Here is a 15,050-nt window from a genome sequence, read left to right as displayed (position 1 = left end):
GCCGTATGACGGTGTCGCGCAGACGCGCGCCACACACAAATGCCAAATCTACAAGCTCACGACGCGTCGCACGCGCCACACGTTGTGAATGTGTGAGCTTGTGGATCTGCTGTGTGTGTGTGTGGTGCGCGGCAACTCCGTGCGACGAAGTATACAATCCATTCCAGGCTCTACGGTCAAGTCGGTGTCTTCTTGTCTTCCTGCCAGCAGTGAGTGTAGCGCGTGAAGCCAACTGCCACTTCATTCATCTGCATCTGGAGCTTTTCCTCTCGTCTCGCATCCTCCTCCTCCTCCTCCTCCTCCTGGCCGGCGTGCGTCGTCCGCCTTCTTCGGGGTCTTCCTTCTAAAACAGGCGATGTCTGGCTCAACAGCCCCGACCCCACCAGCCGAGGCTGTGGGGACCGAGGGGTGTCTTCTCCTTCCCCCGGGATACAAGCCGTTCAAGCCGGAGGACCACGGCCTGGAGCGCGGATTCCGGCTCACTGGCTTCTCCGACCTGAAAGGATGAGGCTGCAAGGTCCCTCAGGAGGCTCTGCTCAAACTCCTGGAGGGACTGGAGCCCGACCGGTCCGCCGGGGATGATGGAGGGAAGGCCGGAGACCAAGCCTCAGAGTTCGGTCAACTGCCCGGCGGTCCTCGACTAGGTGAAGGGAGAATATTGAACGAGCGCATGTTGTCAGATTGAAGGCTATCTGAGATTAGCATCGCTAGCTTTGAAACATATGTCATGATGTTTTCGTGGGACTATGCCTGCCTGTTAGCCAGCTGCTGTAGCTACGCAAACATGCTATCCTACACTAGGATAGCAAGAACCTCACTCCTTACATCATTCATTCACAGGAGCACCATGATGATCGTTTACATCATGTTACATCACTCAGTTGTTCCCAGACGGTTGTGGGGGAATAAAATCTCAGAAGGCACTGTTAAATTAAAGTTACTCCCGTTTGTTTACAGCTCTACTGTACATTACAATACAGAAAGTTTCATCATGTCAGCAAACTTGTGTGATATGAAGTTAATGAGTAACAAGTTTACTCAACTGAAGTGTCAGGTCATGGGACGGATGACTAAGCAGGATCTCAGCCTTTTGATCCTTTTCCCAAATATTGTGTACATGCGTCTGGAATTCTGTAAAACGTCTTTGTCTCTACTTAACTCTGAATGTTTCATTCAAAAATAACAATGGGACCATGCACCTTTTTCATATGGCGAAACGTATAGAAAACATCTATACACGTATATAACGTGTTAACAATTAACTAGGAGTTATTTCTGGGCATTGTGTCAATGCCTTTTGTGTTTTGGTGCAATATGCTGTGCAGTATGCTGGCAGTGAATTGTGGAAGGTATGCATATGTTATTAACATAGTGGTAAATGAACAAAGAGTTGGCGTATATATATATATATATATATATATGGACCGACCATTGTCCCAACTGTAAATGTTTCGTAAACTTGTGAATGTTGTCATCAGGTATAGGAATGGACTCCTGTGTGATACCTCTAAGGCATGGTGGTCTCTCACTGGTCCAAACCACAGACTTCTTCTACCCTCTAGTGGAGGATCCATACATGATGGTGAGTGCTACTACTACTATACAATGTTTTAGCCAGCATTAACCCATTTAGGCCTGACCTCGAAATTTAAAAAGTTTCTTCTAAATCCTCCCAGTTTTCTGAAATAAATATTTTCACGGGTTTTTCAAAAATAGCAGATCTACAAGCTCGTAGCGCGCCACTCGGTGGTGCGCTATGAGCTTGTAGATCTGCTATTTTTCAATAGCTAAATTATAACAATGTTTAAAAAACCCAAAATGGGTTTAAACTGAAAGATATCCATTGAATGTTACATTTAATCTCCAAAATATCAAATAATGTTAATTGCATTTGTTTGTTTCATTGTAAGACGTTCAGATCTATTTTAGTGTACTAAGTTTGAAAGATAGATACATACACTAGTATGTTCATTTAATTTCCATGATGTTTCTCAATGGGTTGTTTGTGCAACGTTTCACCTCATTTGTCCTCTGTGATCAGTATGTATCACAAGGCAATGAAATAGGCCTCCAATTGGTCTTGGGAAATAACTAGACCATGATTCACTGTCCACACGTTTACACAATAAAACAATGAATATTTTATGTTGACCTAACTTTCTCTATAAGCTTTTATAAACGTGTAACTAATGCAAGACTCCTCAAGAGTTGCACCAGCTGCTATTTCAGATCTGGCGTCTGTATTTTTCTACCAGTCTTACTATTTTATTTCCAATATATTGGTTTTGTTCTGACACAACCAGTCCAATATATCGGTTTTCAATCAAACTGAATTAAATGGATTCTGCAATTTAGTGTGACACATTAATCAAGCAGTTTACATGTCTTAACCCATTTTGGGCAGGAACCCCTTTTGGTGTTAGCACTATGTTATGCTTTAGCTATTGAAAAATAGCAGATCTACAAGCTCATAGCTCGCCACCGAGTGGCACGCTACGAGCTTGTAGGTCTGCTATTTTTGAAAAATCGAAGAACGACTGACAGAAACATAGCTTTTTCAGAAAACTGTCAGGATGTAGAAGAATTTTTTTAATTCTGATCTCAGGTCAAAATGGGTTAACTTTAAAACCATGTGGATCCACACATTAAATTCTCTTTCTCCCCTTCCCCTCACCGGTCGTTTCCTTGCTTTTCTCTATTTAATTTATACCTCTGTATTTTTCTCACAGGGGAGGATTGCGTGTGCGAACGTCCTCAGTGATCTCTACGCCATGGGCATCACCGAATGTGACAACATGCTAATGCTGCTCAGTGTCAGTCAGAAGATGAATGAAAAGGTATTTGTCTGGTTGAAATCTTCCATGTCCAAACTACACATAACATAGTTATTATTTACTCACAACTCACAAGCTCTTTCATATTTTTGATCGGTTAAATATGTACAAAACCCACAGACCACTTTTAACCTATTTTGACCTGAGATCAAATTTTAAAAATGTCTTCTACATCCTGACAGTTTTCTGAAAAAGCCATGTTGCTATGTCAGTCGTTCTTCGTTTTTTTTCAAAAATAGCAGACCTACAAGCTCGTAGATCTGCTATTTTTCAATAGCTAAAGCATAACATGTTGCTAACACCAAAAGGGGTTCCCGCCCAAAATGGGTTAAGCAAATATTTTCAAATATTTTTTAAATAGAAATTGTTTTAAAAATAGCACATTGTGATACTTTTGCGTGGCATCACTGTCATAGTACCAAGTATAAAAGAGATCATTCATTTATTAAAAACATCAATAAAGATATCATTATGGAGATGCAAGGTATCTGCATGTGAGTGACAGTGTGTTAGTGGTTGGGTGGTGACCATATGCTGTATGTTTTCCTTTATTTATTCAGTACCAGGGAATAGATCCAGTCCAAAATATTAATTCGAACACTTTTGAACTAATAATGCAATTCTTTTAGTTCATTCACAGATGTATATTTGAATTCCTGTTGGAATCAATCATTCCTTGTTTTAACCCATTTTGGTGTTATAACTAACATTATGTTATACTTTAGCTATTGAAAAATAGCAGATCTGCAAGCTCTAAGCTCCGATCTAATAGCTTGTAGGGTCTGCTATTTTTTTTTAATCGTGAAAATGTGGCGCAAATTTTGAAACTTTGAATATATATTCTTTCAGAGCGATCGTTTTCTTTTTCTTTTTTCGACGTCAGGCCTATATGGGTTAAAAAAAATGTCACAATTAGTAACATCCAGCATGTATATTTGAATTCCTGTTGGAATCAATCATTCCTTGTTTTAACCCATTTCTGGACGGGAACCCCTTTTGGTGTTTCTAGCATCATGTTATACTTTAGCTATTGAAAAATAGCAGATCTACAAGCTCATAGCTTGTAGGTCTGCTATTTTTGAAAAATCGTAAAAAAAATGTGTCGCTAAAATCTTTGAATATATACATTCTTTCAAAGTGAACGTTTTTAACTCGGTTCTAAATGGGTTAACCCGTTTCTGCTGCACGTGTAAAACAGGAGCGCGAGCAGGTGATGCCACTGATGATGCGAGGGTTCCGTGACGCTGCGGAGGAGGGCGGGACCTCGGTGACGGGCGGCCAGACGGTGGTCAATCCATGGATCATTGTTGGAGGCGTGGCCTCAGTTGTCTGCCAGCCCAACGAGTTCATCATGTGAGTCTCAGACAGCTGTGTGTTGCACCTTCGACGGGACAAATCTGTCCTTTCATCTGTCCGCCGGAATTAAGGGGTGGACACCCATGGGAGTTCGGAGCCTAGCGTTGGGGAGGGTCTCACTCACAGCTGGCTCCCAATAACTCTGCACCGTTAACCCATTCTGACCTGAGATCAGATTCATACGAGGTTTCCACTGGACACACACTGGTCTGATTAACCCATTCTGACCTGAGATCAGATTCTAAAAATGTCAGTCGTTCTTCGATTTTTCAAAAATAGCAGACCTACAAGCTCGTAGCGCGCCACTCGGTGGCGCGCTATGAGCATGATGCTAACACCAAAATGGGTTCCCGTTCAGAATGGGTTAATGTACTTGCACACAATGTACAGTTTGTATGAAACTCTATTATTATGCAATAGTTTTGCAGACTAGTGGTCTTACACAATATGTCACAATTTTGCAGAACAGATCTACAACAAGGTAACAAAGCTCAACGTGTTGCTAGCTTGAAAATCCTTTTTCTTTTCCCCCTCATGAACGCTTCCACCGGCCCTTCCCCTTTTTAGTAATCTGATTTTACTGATGATTTAAACTACCAAGCACTCACTGGACACGGACACAATCCAAATAGTTCAGCAACTGTTGCCATGCGGGTCAAGCTTTGGCCACCTCATGGCTGTCAGTGTTGGTTTCGCATGGCTGTGTTGTTGAACACATACACAGCTTGAAGTTGAGAAAGCTACACGACTGACCCACCCAGGTGATGGCAATAACACTAATGACCGTAGTCTTACCGTGCGACATGAAATGAATTTCGAACCATTTTGAACATGAATTTCCTTGTATTTCTAGTTTATTTAAATAATGTCATGGACATTTTGTCTGGTTGACTAGATTTAGAAGACACTTTGAAGGTTTTGCTACCGAAATGATCGATTATTTATATGGATGAATCGTGTCATTTAACATGCATCTCAATGGGGGAGAAGGACAGCTTGCCCTGTCTCCTCGCTGCTAACATGGCTATTGGACCAGGACGGGTTGGGGAGGGACTTAGCGAAGGGCTACACGGGCTGTCACGCTGTTGGATAATGAAGAATCTGAATCTGATGTCATCAGTATATGGCCTTGGCCATAATACTAATGACATCACGGATCGACCCACAACTTGTGTATCGTTTGATACAGAGTAACGATCCGATACCCATGCGTAATTAAAATCTAGGAATAAATAATTCCATTGATAATTGTTAAAGTGCAGCCACAAGTTAATAAAATATTAATTTAAATTGTACTTTATAGTTATGCTGACTATAAAAACGGTAGTGCGACATCAACTGAAGCATTCAAAATAATAGTTTCCCAGGAAACTCCTCTAAAATGTGTCTGTGTTTTTTTAGGCCAAATGGAGCAGTACCAGGTGATGTCTTGGTTCTGACCAAACCTCTGGGGACACAGGTGGCTGTCAATGCTCACCAGTGGCTGGACCAGGTCAGTCAATAATCATGCTTTTGCTGTTGGGTTATAGAGTTTTTAGTTTTTATATATTTCTTTATGGAGGGATAGACAGTAGGCTGACAGGACATGGGGAGAGAGACATGCAGTAAAGGCCGTCGGGCCCACATATACATTTTATTGCTACATGAAAGATTGTTCTATCTCCTCACACACTATAATAAACTGTATCTTCTTATTCTTTCATTGCCGTCATTCCCAGACGGAGAGGTGGAACAAGATAAAGCTGGTGGTCACCAAGGACGACGTTAAGGAAGCCTACCAGGAGGCCATGTTCTCCATGGCAACACTAAATCGCACAGGTAAATTAATCATGGATTTAACCCATTTAGGCCTGACGTCGAAATTTTCAAAAATCCAGCTTTCTGAAAAACCTTATGTTTCTGTATCAGTGGTTCTCAAAAAAGGCACATTTTCACGATTTTTCAAAAATAGCAGACCTACAAGCTCGTAGCGCGCCACTCGGTGGCGCGCTATGAGCTTGTAGATCTGCTATTTTTCAATAGCTAAATTATAACATCATGTTTAAAACACCAAAAGGGGTTAAAGTGTTTATGAAGACAGTGCTGTCTTCCCAGAGATGAGAATAATTTGAAAAGGATGATTTTGTTTTTTGGCCTTTAGCCTTTTACTCTCTTTTTTTTCTTTCTTTTTTTTAATATCAAAGCTCTTCCACATAAAACTATTTTGGTAGCAGATCCTGAAACTGCAATATTATTACCGTCCTACATTGCATCAGCCAGAGCCAAAATTTAAAAATAGTTTACGTGTGACGTTCGAGACAGATTAAGTTTAACTATTTAAAATGGGTTTGTTTGTGCATTAGGTTGGGTTCGCTGGGGTTCAGTTCAGGGTAAGGATCTGTACTGGGAGGGCGGTTAGCCATTGAGCATGTAGAAATTGGGTACCGTACCAGTAAACGGCTCCAGAAAGAGTTTTAATCCATCATTCTCCAATGCATGTTTGTGTTGGCAGCGGCGGGCCTCATGCACAGATTCCAGGCCCATGCGGCGACAGACGTGACGGGCTTCGGGTTGTTGGGCCATGCCAACACCATGGCAGCGCAGCAGCAGAACGAGGTGGCTTTCGTCATCCACAACCTGCCCATCATCGCCAAGATGGCCGCCATCAGCAAAGCCTGCGGAAACCTGTTCAACCTGGTTCAGGGGACGTCGGCTGAGACGTCTGGTATGAATGAACAAAGAGACAATAGATTATTAGTGGGACTAGAGCTAGTCTGTTTTTATCTCCTTGACCCATTCTGAACGGGAACCCATTTTGGTGTTATGCTTTAGCTATTGAAAAATAGCAGATCTACAAGCTCATAGCGCGCCACCGAGTGGCGCGCTACGAGCTTGTAGGTCTGCTATTTTTCGAAGAATCGAAGAACGACTGACATTTTTTAGAATCTGATCTCAGGTCAGAATGGGTTAATCAGACCAGTGTGTGTCCAGTGGAAACCTCGTATGAATCTGATCTCAGGTCAGAATGGGGTAAAATAAAACCCTCAAACCAAATTGACTCATTGAACGATTCATCTGTCTTCGGTGGTGTTTTGTGTGAGTGTTTTGATCATTTCCTCCTCCTCCTGCCACCAGGTGGTCTTTTGGTGTGTCTGCCCAGAGAGCAGGCGGCCAAGTTCTGCTCCGAGATGAAGAGCCAGGGCTCCGGGTTCGGAGGCCAGGGCTCCGTGGGCGGAGCCTGGATCATCGGCATCGTGGAGAAAGGCGACCGCCGCGCTCGCATCATAGACAAGCCCCGCATCATCGAGGTCCCGCCCCGAGGGAGCCAAGCAGCCAGTCAGGACAGCAGCACCTCCGCCCCCAGCTCCGCCCCCAGCCCAAACCTGTCATAGATTCTGACACACCGGTGTGTGTGTGTGTGACTGTGTGTGCATTTGTGTGCGTATGTGTACGCACGTGCAAATCGTGCGTGCATGTTGCTCTCGATGTCCCATCTCACCCCGAATAGACCCAAAGCCACAATGATCTTTTTCCTGGTGGTTTGGGGGAATGGAGCCCCCGCTGGATGACTTTACACGTAGGGTCCCGTCTCTCCCACACTAAATGTTACACGTACGTACATGCCTTCGGAAACGTCAGTGCTGCGGCTTTTGAGCGATTGTGATACGTTTCAAAAGAAGCATATAGGAGCTATAGAAGACGACGGAAACGTCGGAGAAATTTCCTTTGGCGCAGAAGCCGTTAAGTATTTTTTTTAATTCTGTGTTTGACCGTTTTGGCAGCTCCGAAATTCTCTCTTCCTTCCTTCCTTGACTTCCTTATTGACATCCCATTGTACCGCCTCCCGCACCGACAGTGGCTATATAGCTGCGACAGAGCAGATCAGAGGGCAGGAACGAGCTAGCCACCGTCGGTGGCTCCTATATATGCTTCTTTTGAAACGTATCACAATCACTCCAAAGCCGTTTCCGAAGGTATGTACGTCCGCGTAACATTTAGCGTGGGAGAGATGGGACGGGACCCTACGTGTAAAGTCATCCAAATGTCAGAAACTTTACGTCGGGTTCCGAGCGGGGCTAGGGGGGGAATGGAGCATTAGACCCATCTACATGCTCCTCCATCTGTGCCCACACCTCTCACTGTTTTCTGTGACTAAACTGGAAGACTTTTCTCAACTGTTTCTCACAGTTGTACCATCTATTACCCTCTAGTCTACACACAGACAACTGTGCTTGTTCTAGTGCTGTGCCCCATCCGGAGCACATGCTCATTTAGCCTATTTTTACCTGGTAGCGATTCTACAAATGTATTCTAAATCCTGACAGTTTTCGGAATAAAAATAACTTTCACGATTAAAAACAAAATAGCAGACCTACAAGCTCGTAGCGCGCCACTCGGTGGCGCGCTATGAGCTTGTAGATCTGCTATTTTTCAATAGCTAAATTATAACATGTTTAAAACATCAAAAAGGGGTTAGAAATTGGTCTGATTCAGTCGTGTAGTAATCTACCGCTATAGAGCGTCGCAGTCCCGTCCCCCCTCGAGAGACCCCGGGATATAAATCCCCTGTTCATTTTCCCCATAGACTTTTCAGAAAGTATTTATTTAACCCATTTAGGCCTGAAAAAAGTCATCTGAAAGAATATATATTCAAAGATTTGTGCGGCATTTTCACGGTTTAAAAGAAATAGCAGACCTACAACCTCGTAGCGCGCCGCTATGAGCTTGTAGATCTGCTATTTTTCAATAGCTAAAGCATAACATAATGCTAACACCAAAAGGGGTTCCCGCCCAAAATGGGTTTTAAAGACGTTTACGCCGCGGACAAAGCCAACTCTTGTCGTGACAAATCATGACAACAAACACAATTTTTCGGGCTGAACAAATAATTAGAAAGAAGAAGAAAACGGCAGGTTACAACACTTTTTTGTTTTTCTTCTTAATTTCTTCTGTAATTATTTGTTTGGTCCAAAATATATACATACATATATATATATATATATATATATATATATATATATATATATATATATATATATATATATAGTACTACGCTTATAAGGTCTTTAAATAAATAAGTTTTGAAATGTCTATGGGGGAAAAAATGCATTGGGAACCATTTCCTGGGCCTGGCGTTGTCATGAAAGGGGCGGGACTGCGACGCTCTATATACGTTATGTAGTATGCCATGCCGAAGTTTTACGGGGGGAAAAAAGCGTATACCGTCTGCTAGTCATTTCATCCAGTGACCACGCACAAGCGTATAGCCTATACTTGCACAGGGAATACTTATGGTATACTGTCTGAAGAAAAAAAGCCTGGACTACAGCACTGGTCTGACTGCTTGGCTAGCTGTATGGAAGCGCTCATCTGATCGACTTTACACTGCACACCTTTCTGTGTCCTCAGCAGTACACCTGCCACTGTACACGCAGAGATTCCTTGAATTTATAGCTGGATAAATGTATTCCCTGGAAAATAAAAACAAACATGTATTTAATTTGCAAAGAAGAAACATCCCTAAAGGTACTTGACCAAAATTCAGTGAATGGGAAAAAATGTGACTGTACACAGTACAAATGGAATTTGAATTACTTTTTACCATGTAAGAATGTGTGTTTGTCATAAGGGACGTTTTTAAAGGGGTCGATGATATTATTGGTGAATGCAATTTGTTTGTGGAGAAAATAAAATCCATTTATAATAACGGGCACCTGGTTCCACCCGATGTGGCCACAGAGGAAGAGTTGAGCAGCTTTCTCTGGGCCAAACGGGTGGTGCCAAAATGCCTTGTCTCTTTTAAGCTCTCTGGCTGTCTTAAGGACCAAGTCCCGTCCTCCACCTATTCATGATGCTTTGCCTTTTAAACCCCAGTCCGTTGGGGGTAGGTGGAGTGGATGCTTCCATTAAGATGTGGTGGTCGGTCTTGGGGTTGCCGACAGTCAGGAGCTGTACGTGTTCTAGATTCCTGCTTTTGCAATCAATAAATCCTTCATCAACTGTCTCTCTGCTGTTTATTTTAGGGGGATGGGAAGCACAGTTTTGTCAACTTCTACATGTGGATATATACGCCATGTATAATTACAACTAAATGAATACAATATACTTACATTTGTCTGTCGCTGGACAAGTTAGACGTCAACAGGCTGCATAATGTAACATACATACACCATTATGAATCGCATGCAGGCGTTTTTGAAATGGATTGAAATATTTATTAACAGTTTGTAGAATTTACAGTACATTTTAAGCACAAACTCAATACAAAGACTGTCAACTGTGAGTGGACGACCCAATTAAGCATTACACTTGTTTACAACAGGGTCCACATTGTTCAATTCATCAAAACATTTAAAGACATACAAACATTTAGAGACATACAAATAGACATTTCTATGTAGCTAAAGAACAGAACAGGAATTCATCATATGGGAAGCAAAAAAGGGAAAAGATACAATATACAGTGAGGGAAAATGGGGTGGGGGGGTGGGGGGGATTCAGATTTTACAGAGGCCAGTTTCGAATTGCAGCCATCCGTAGGTGCCCTTTGAGAGCGGTTTTGAAGGAGTCAAGGGATTCACATGTCTTAATGACTGTTGGTAGGGCGTTCCACATTTTGGTGGCATAGGAGCGAAAATAATTTAGTCCCTTGTTTGTGCCGAATCTGGGTTGTACATGGTTTGTTGCACTCCCTCTGGTGTTGTGGGTGTGGACTTCGTTTACATTAAGGAAGTATTTAGACAGGTACATGGGTATCTTGGTGGTGTATCGAATCTTGTGGACCAGACCCATTGCAAGATGCTGTACTCTGTCGTCGACCCTAAGCCATCCCAGCCTGTCAAAGTGGGCAGGGGTGAGGTGGGTTCGGGGGGTGAGGCCAAGTAGGAGCCCGACCAGTTTGTTTTGGGAGGTCTGGAGCCTTGTTTTAAGGGCCTTTGAGGTGCTGTGGTACCAAGAGGTGGAGGCGTCCCTTAAAAAGAGCTTGCTCAATGGTCTGCCCTGGAAAAATAAACGTCACCATTATGTATTTTAAGTGTTCATACTCCTTTTGCCCAGTAGATGGCTCCATACATTGATCCAGATTAATTCATCAGTTGCAGAAGAAGAATTGCGGAAGTGTGTGCCGCGACTAGATTGTAAACAAACGAATCAACAAAATGCCTTAAATAGAATCCTCCCAGTGGATTTAAAGGTGAATATATATATATATATTATAAATGAACGTATTTGTTTAGAACATTGCATTGTTATGTTGACCTGTCATATGTTGTCTTTAAGGAAGAGTGAAAGTTTCCTCTTTGTTGGCTAATCATTGAAAAAACATCTGTATCTGTAGGCTGATCTTAGCCCAAAAATTTAGATTCTCGTAGAGGTTTTTGAATCGAAAAAAACCTCTACGAGAGTCTAAAATGTTGGGCTAGGCTACTCTTAGCCCCTCTCGTAACCCTACATAAAGCTTTTCTGAAATGTTGATGAGTTTTATGTAGGGTCCCTGTTCATGACTATATTTTCGTATGGGAATTCTGGAACGCGGATGATAAACATGCTCTCTAAGACTGAATCTGCGTTATTCTGAATTCGGGAACTTTAAGTACCTATACATTCCGCTGCGAATATCTCCTGTGGCGCAGAAGCCGTTAAGTATTTTTAATCTTTGTTTGACCGATTTGGTCGTTTTATTTCTTCTTGTTTGTTTACCGTTTATTGTACCGCCTCCCGGTGTGCCGTTGTCTTGTGCGGCTACGTCCCTGCCTCTGATCTGCTCTGTCATAGCTATAGCGCCACTAGCTAGCCAGATAGGCGGTACAATGAGGTGTCAATAAACAAGGAAGGAAGAGAAGAATCAAAGCGAGCAAATCGCTCAAACAAAGATTAAAAATACTTAACGGCTTCCGCGCCACAGGAGATATTCGCAGCGGCATGTATGGGTACTTATACTTCACATATACCTCACACGAAAAAAGGTCGTCAAAGAGCGCAGACAGGCCATAAACACGTTGTTTATGTTTCATGTATGGCTGCGTACCAGGTGGCAGGATACTGCTGGAACAGGACCCAATGGTCTGTGTCGTCAAAAAGTCAGAAACTTCAGTACCATTGGGTTCTGCTTGGAGGGCTAGGCTACTCTAAGGTCTCCCCTTTTGTCAAATGGACCTCGATTTCTGTGAGCAAAGGTTCATTTTGTAAAACATGATGTATAATTCAAATATAAGAGGATTATGAGTGTTATGCTGTGTGTTCATACCAGTAACGCAATACAGTAAAATTCCCATTCATTTATCATAATTATTTGTCCATTTGGTTATGTACCAAATAAATGACTCTATACTCTGGAGTTCTATTCACACTGAGGATTTTCCTGTGTAGTATTCATATATCACAAATTGCAATAGCCTATTTGTAATTGTACCTGTGTGTCTGTCTGTCTGTCAGAGCACTAAAGCCAACATGCCTTACCTGGGAAGCGAGGAGACGGTCAAGGATCTTAAGAGAGCCCTGTCCAACCCCCATGTCCAGTCTGACCCTCTGCGCTACAGGAACACCATCCTCAAAGTCATTAGGTATGATTCATTGTTGTGCAGGGTTTACTGTATATTGCAGCTGTTTCTTTCACTCTGAAGCCTAGGACTTGTATCCATCCATCCATCCATCCATCTTCAACCGCTTATCCGTAGTGGGGTCGCGGGGGCAACAGCTCCACCAGAGTGTTCCACATGTTCCTCTCCAGAGCAACATTAGTGACTTCCTCCTGGGGGGGATCCCGAGACGTTCCAAAGGCCAGTGAGTCGATGTGTTTCCTCCAACTGCGCCTTGGTCTGCCCCGGGGTCTCCTCCCATGTTGGACGTGCCTCGAGGACCTCCCTAGAGGTTTCCTAACCAGATGCCCGAACCACCTCAGCTGGCTCCTTTCCAGGCGAAGAAGCAGCGACTCTACTCCGAGTCTCTGTCGTGTGACTGAACTTCTCACCCTATCTCTAAGATTACAAAGATTGTATGCAGGGTGTAATATGGACACATACTGTAGATACAGACAGTATCATGTGCCACTGCCATCCTTATGAACTTGCATTCCTGTGACCCTCTTACATTACATTACATCTCTTATGTCTCCTTTTATTTATTTATTCCTTTTCTAACCACACCCTAATTATACCCTTAACCCATTCTGGGCGGGAACCCCTTTTGGTGTTTTAACTAAGCATTATGTTATACTTTAGCTATTGAAAAATAGCAGACCTACAAGCTCGTAGCGCGCCACTCGGTGGCGCGCTACGAGCTTGTAGGTCTGCTATTCTTTTTAAATGGTGAAAATGCGACGCAAACCTTTGAATATATACATTCAGAGCGAACATTTTTAACTAAAATATTGGCTTCTGGGGGGTCCCTGGAACTACATACTTTGAGATGGGGGTCCGTGGCCCAATAGAGATAATTCTGGGGGTCCTTGACATGAAAAAGGTTGAGCACCACTGACATAGAAACATGGGTTTTTCAGAAAAATGTTAGGATTTAGAAGCCTTTTTTTAATTGACCTCAGTCCAAAATGGATTCCAATACCCAGAATCTCAGCCACTTGCTCACTCACACTCGATCACTCGTTCACTCCAGGTGTTGTGGTGAAATTGGTGACCTGACGAAATATGTGACCATCTTGTCATGTGGACTCTCTCTCTCTCTCTCTCTCTCTCTCTCCCTCCAGGGTGATGTCCCAGGGCTTGGACGTTTCGGGTCTGTTCAGTGAGATGGTGAAGGCGTGTGCGACGGCAGACGTGGTCCAGAAGAAACTGGTGTATGTCTTCCTGTGTTCCTACGCCAGCCTGAACCCAGAGCTGTCTCTGCTGGTCATCAACACTCTGAGGAAAGACTGCCAGGATCCTAACCCGATGGTCCGCAGCCTGGCACTCAGGAACATGACCAATCTAAGGTAATTAAGGTATTGATGATAATAGTAAACACCTGCTGCAGATAGAAACCTAGGCGTCACCCTAGATTCCGACCTCTCCCTGGAGGGCCATGTCAACAAAAAAGTAGTCCAGTCCTCATTCTACCACCTTCGCAGTTGATGGATAATATTGTAGATCTGTTATTTTGGCTGTATGTGGACCTATTCTGTGCTCTCTGAACCAAAATGAATTGGCTGAAACATCATAAGCTCTGACTGGATCGCCGTTCTTTCTGCGGACTCATTTATTCATCTTTGGGTATTTAACCCATTCTGACCTGAGATCAGATTGCATACGAGGTTTCCACTGGACACACACTGGTCTGATTAACCCATTCTGACCTGAGATCAGATTCTAAAAATGTCAGTCGTTCTTCGATTTTTCAAAAATAGCAGACCTACAAGCTCATAGCGCGCCACCGAGTGGCGCGCTATGAGCTTGTAGATCTGCTATTTTTCAATAGCTAAAGCATAACGTGATGCCAACACCAAAATGGGTTCCCGTTCAGAATGGGTTAAAGGTATTTTTCTAAAAGTATTTCATGCTTAAGGTATTATATTTGTATTGATCATTCTCCTAAAGTATTCTTGTTAAAGATAAGTAGTAACTTTATAGTCTAAAAGGTTTAGAACCATTTTTGGTACTGAGTAGTTATTTGTACTCTTGATTACTTTAAAAAGTATTTATACAGTTCTATTAGAGCTCTGCTATCGAAGTTATTAAATTATACAGTCCTTTCTAAATTATCGTTATTAAATATGGAATCCTAAAATAATTCCATCGGCAGTATTGCCAAAAGCAAACTCTTCCTTTCACGCCCCGACGTAACTAAAGTTATCCATGCTTTCATCTGCTCACGCCTAGACTATTGCAACTCCCTACTACTTACTGTTTTTCCAAAAACATTATCCATTCACCGGCTACAATTGGTCCAGAA

The 15,050-nt window shown here is 42.8% G+C and overlaps 2 protein-coding genes across 3 annotated transcripts in view; both read left to right on the top strand.

The window, feature by feature from the left end:
- The first annotated feature begins 36 nt into the window (after window positions 1–36).
- On the top strand, window positions 37–10,173 carry sephs3 (selenophosphate synthetase 3). Its single transcript, XM_083769961.1, has 8 exons — window positions 37–644; window positions 1,479–1,582; window positions 2,730–2,837; window positions 4,033–4,187; window positions 5,592–5,682; window positions 5,909–6,008; window positions 6,682–6,894; window positions 7,305–10,173. The coding sequence occupies exons 1-8, from the start codon at window positions 356–358 to the stop codon at window positions 7,559–7,561; spliced, it is 1,317 nt and encodes a 438-aa protein (XP_083626087.1). The 5' UTR covers window positions 37–355; the 3' UTR covers window positions 7,562–10,173.
- Window positions 10,174–11,279: 1,106 nt separating this feature from the next.
- The window catches only part of ap4b1 (adaptor related protein complex 4 subunit beta 1), a 31,321-nt gene continuing 27,550 nt past the window's right edge, over window positions 11,280–15,050 (top strand). For both annotated transcript variants that reach the window (XM_083769602.1, XM_083769601.1), the window contains exons 1-3: window positions 11,280–11,361; window positions 12,603–12,730; window positions 13,870–14,094. In XM_083769602.1, coding sequence (XP_083625728.1) covers window positions 12,618–12,730; window positions 13,870–14,094 — 338 coding nt within the window. In that variant the 5' untranslated portion in view covers window positions 11,280–11,361; window positions 12,603–12,617. The remainder of the gene's footprint in view (window positions 11,362–12,602; window positions 12,731–13,869; window positions 14,095–15,050) is intronic.

Source organism: Protomyctophum parallelum, assembly GCF_964188405.1.
Source record: "Protomyctophum parallelum genome assembly, chromosome: 7".
In the NCBI taxonomy this organism is placed as follows: domain Eukaryota; kingdom Metazoa; phylum Chordata; class Actinopteri; order Myctophiformes; family Myctophidae; genus Protomyctophum; species Protomyctophum parallelum.
The sequence above is the reverse complement of the archived record's forward strand: the minus strand, read 5'-3'. Positions and strand labels throughout refer to the sequence as shown.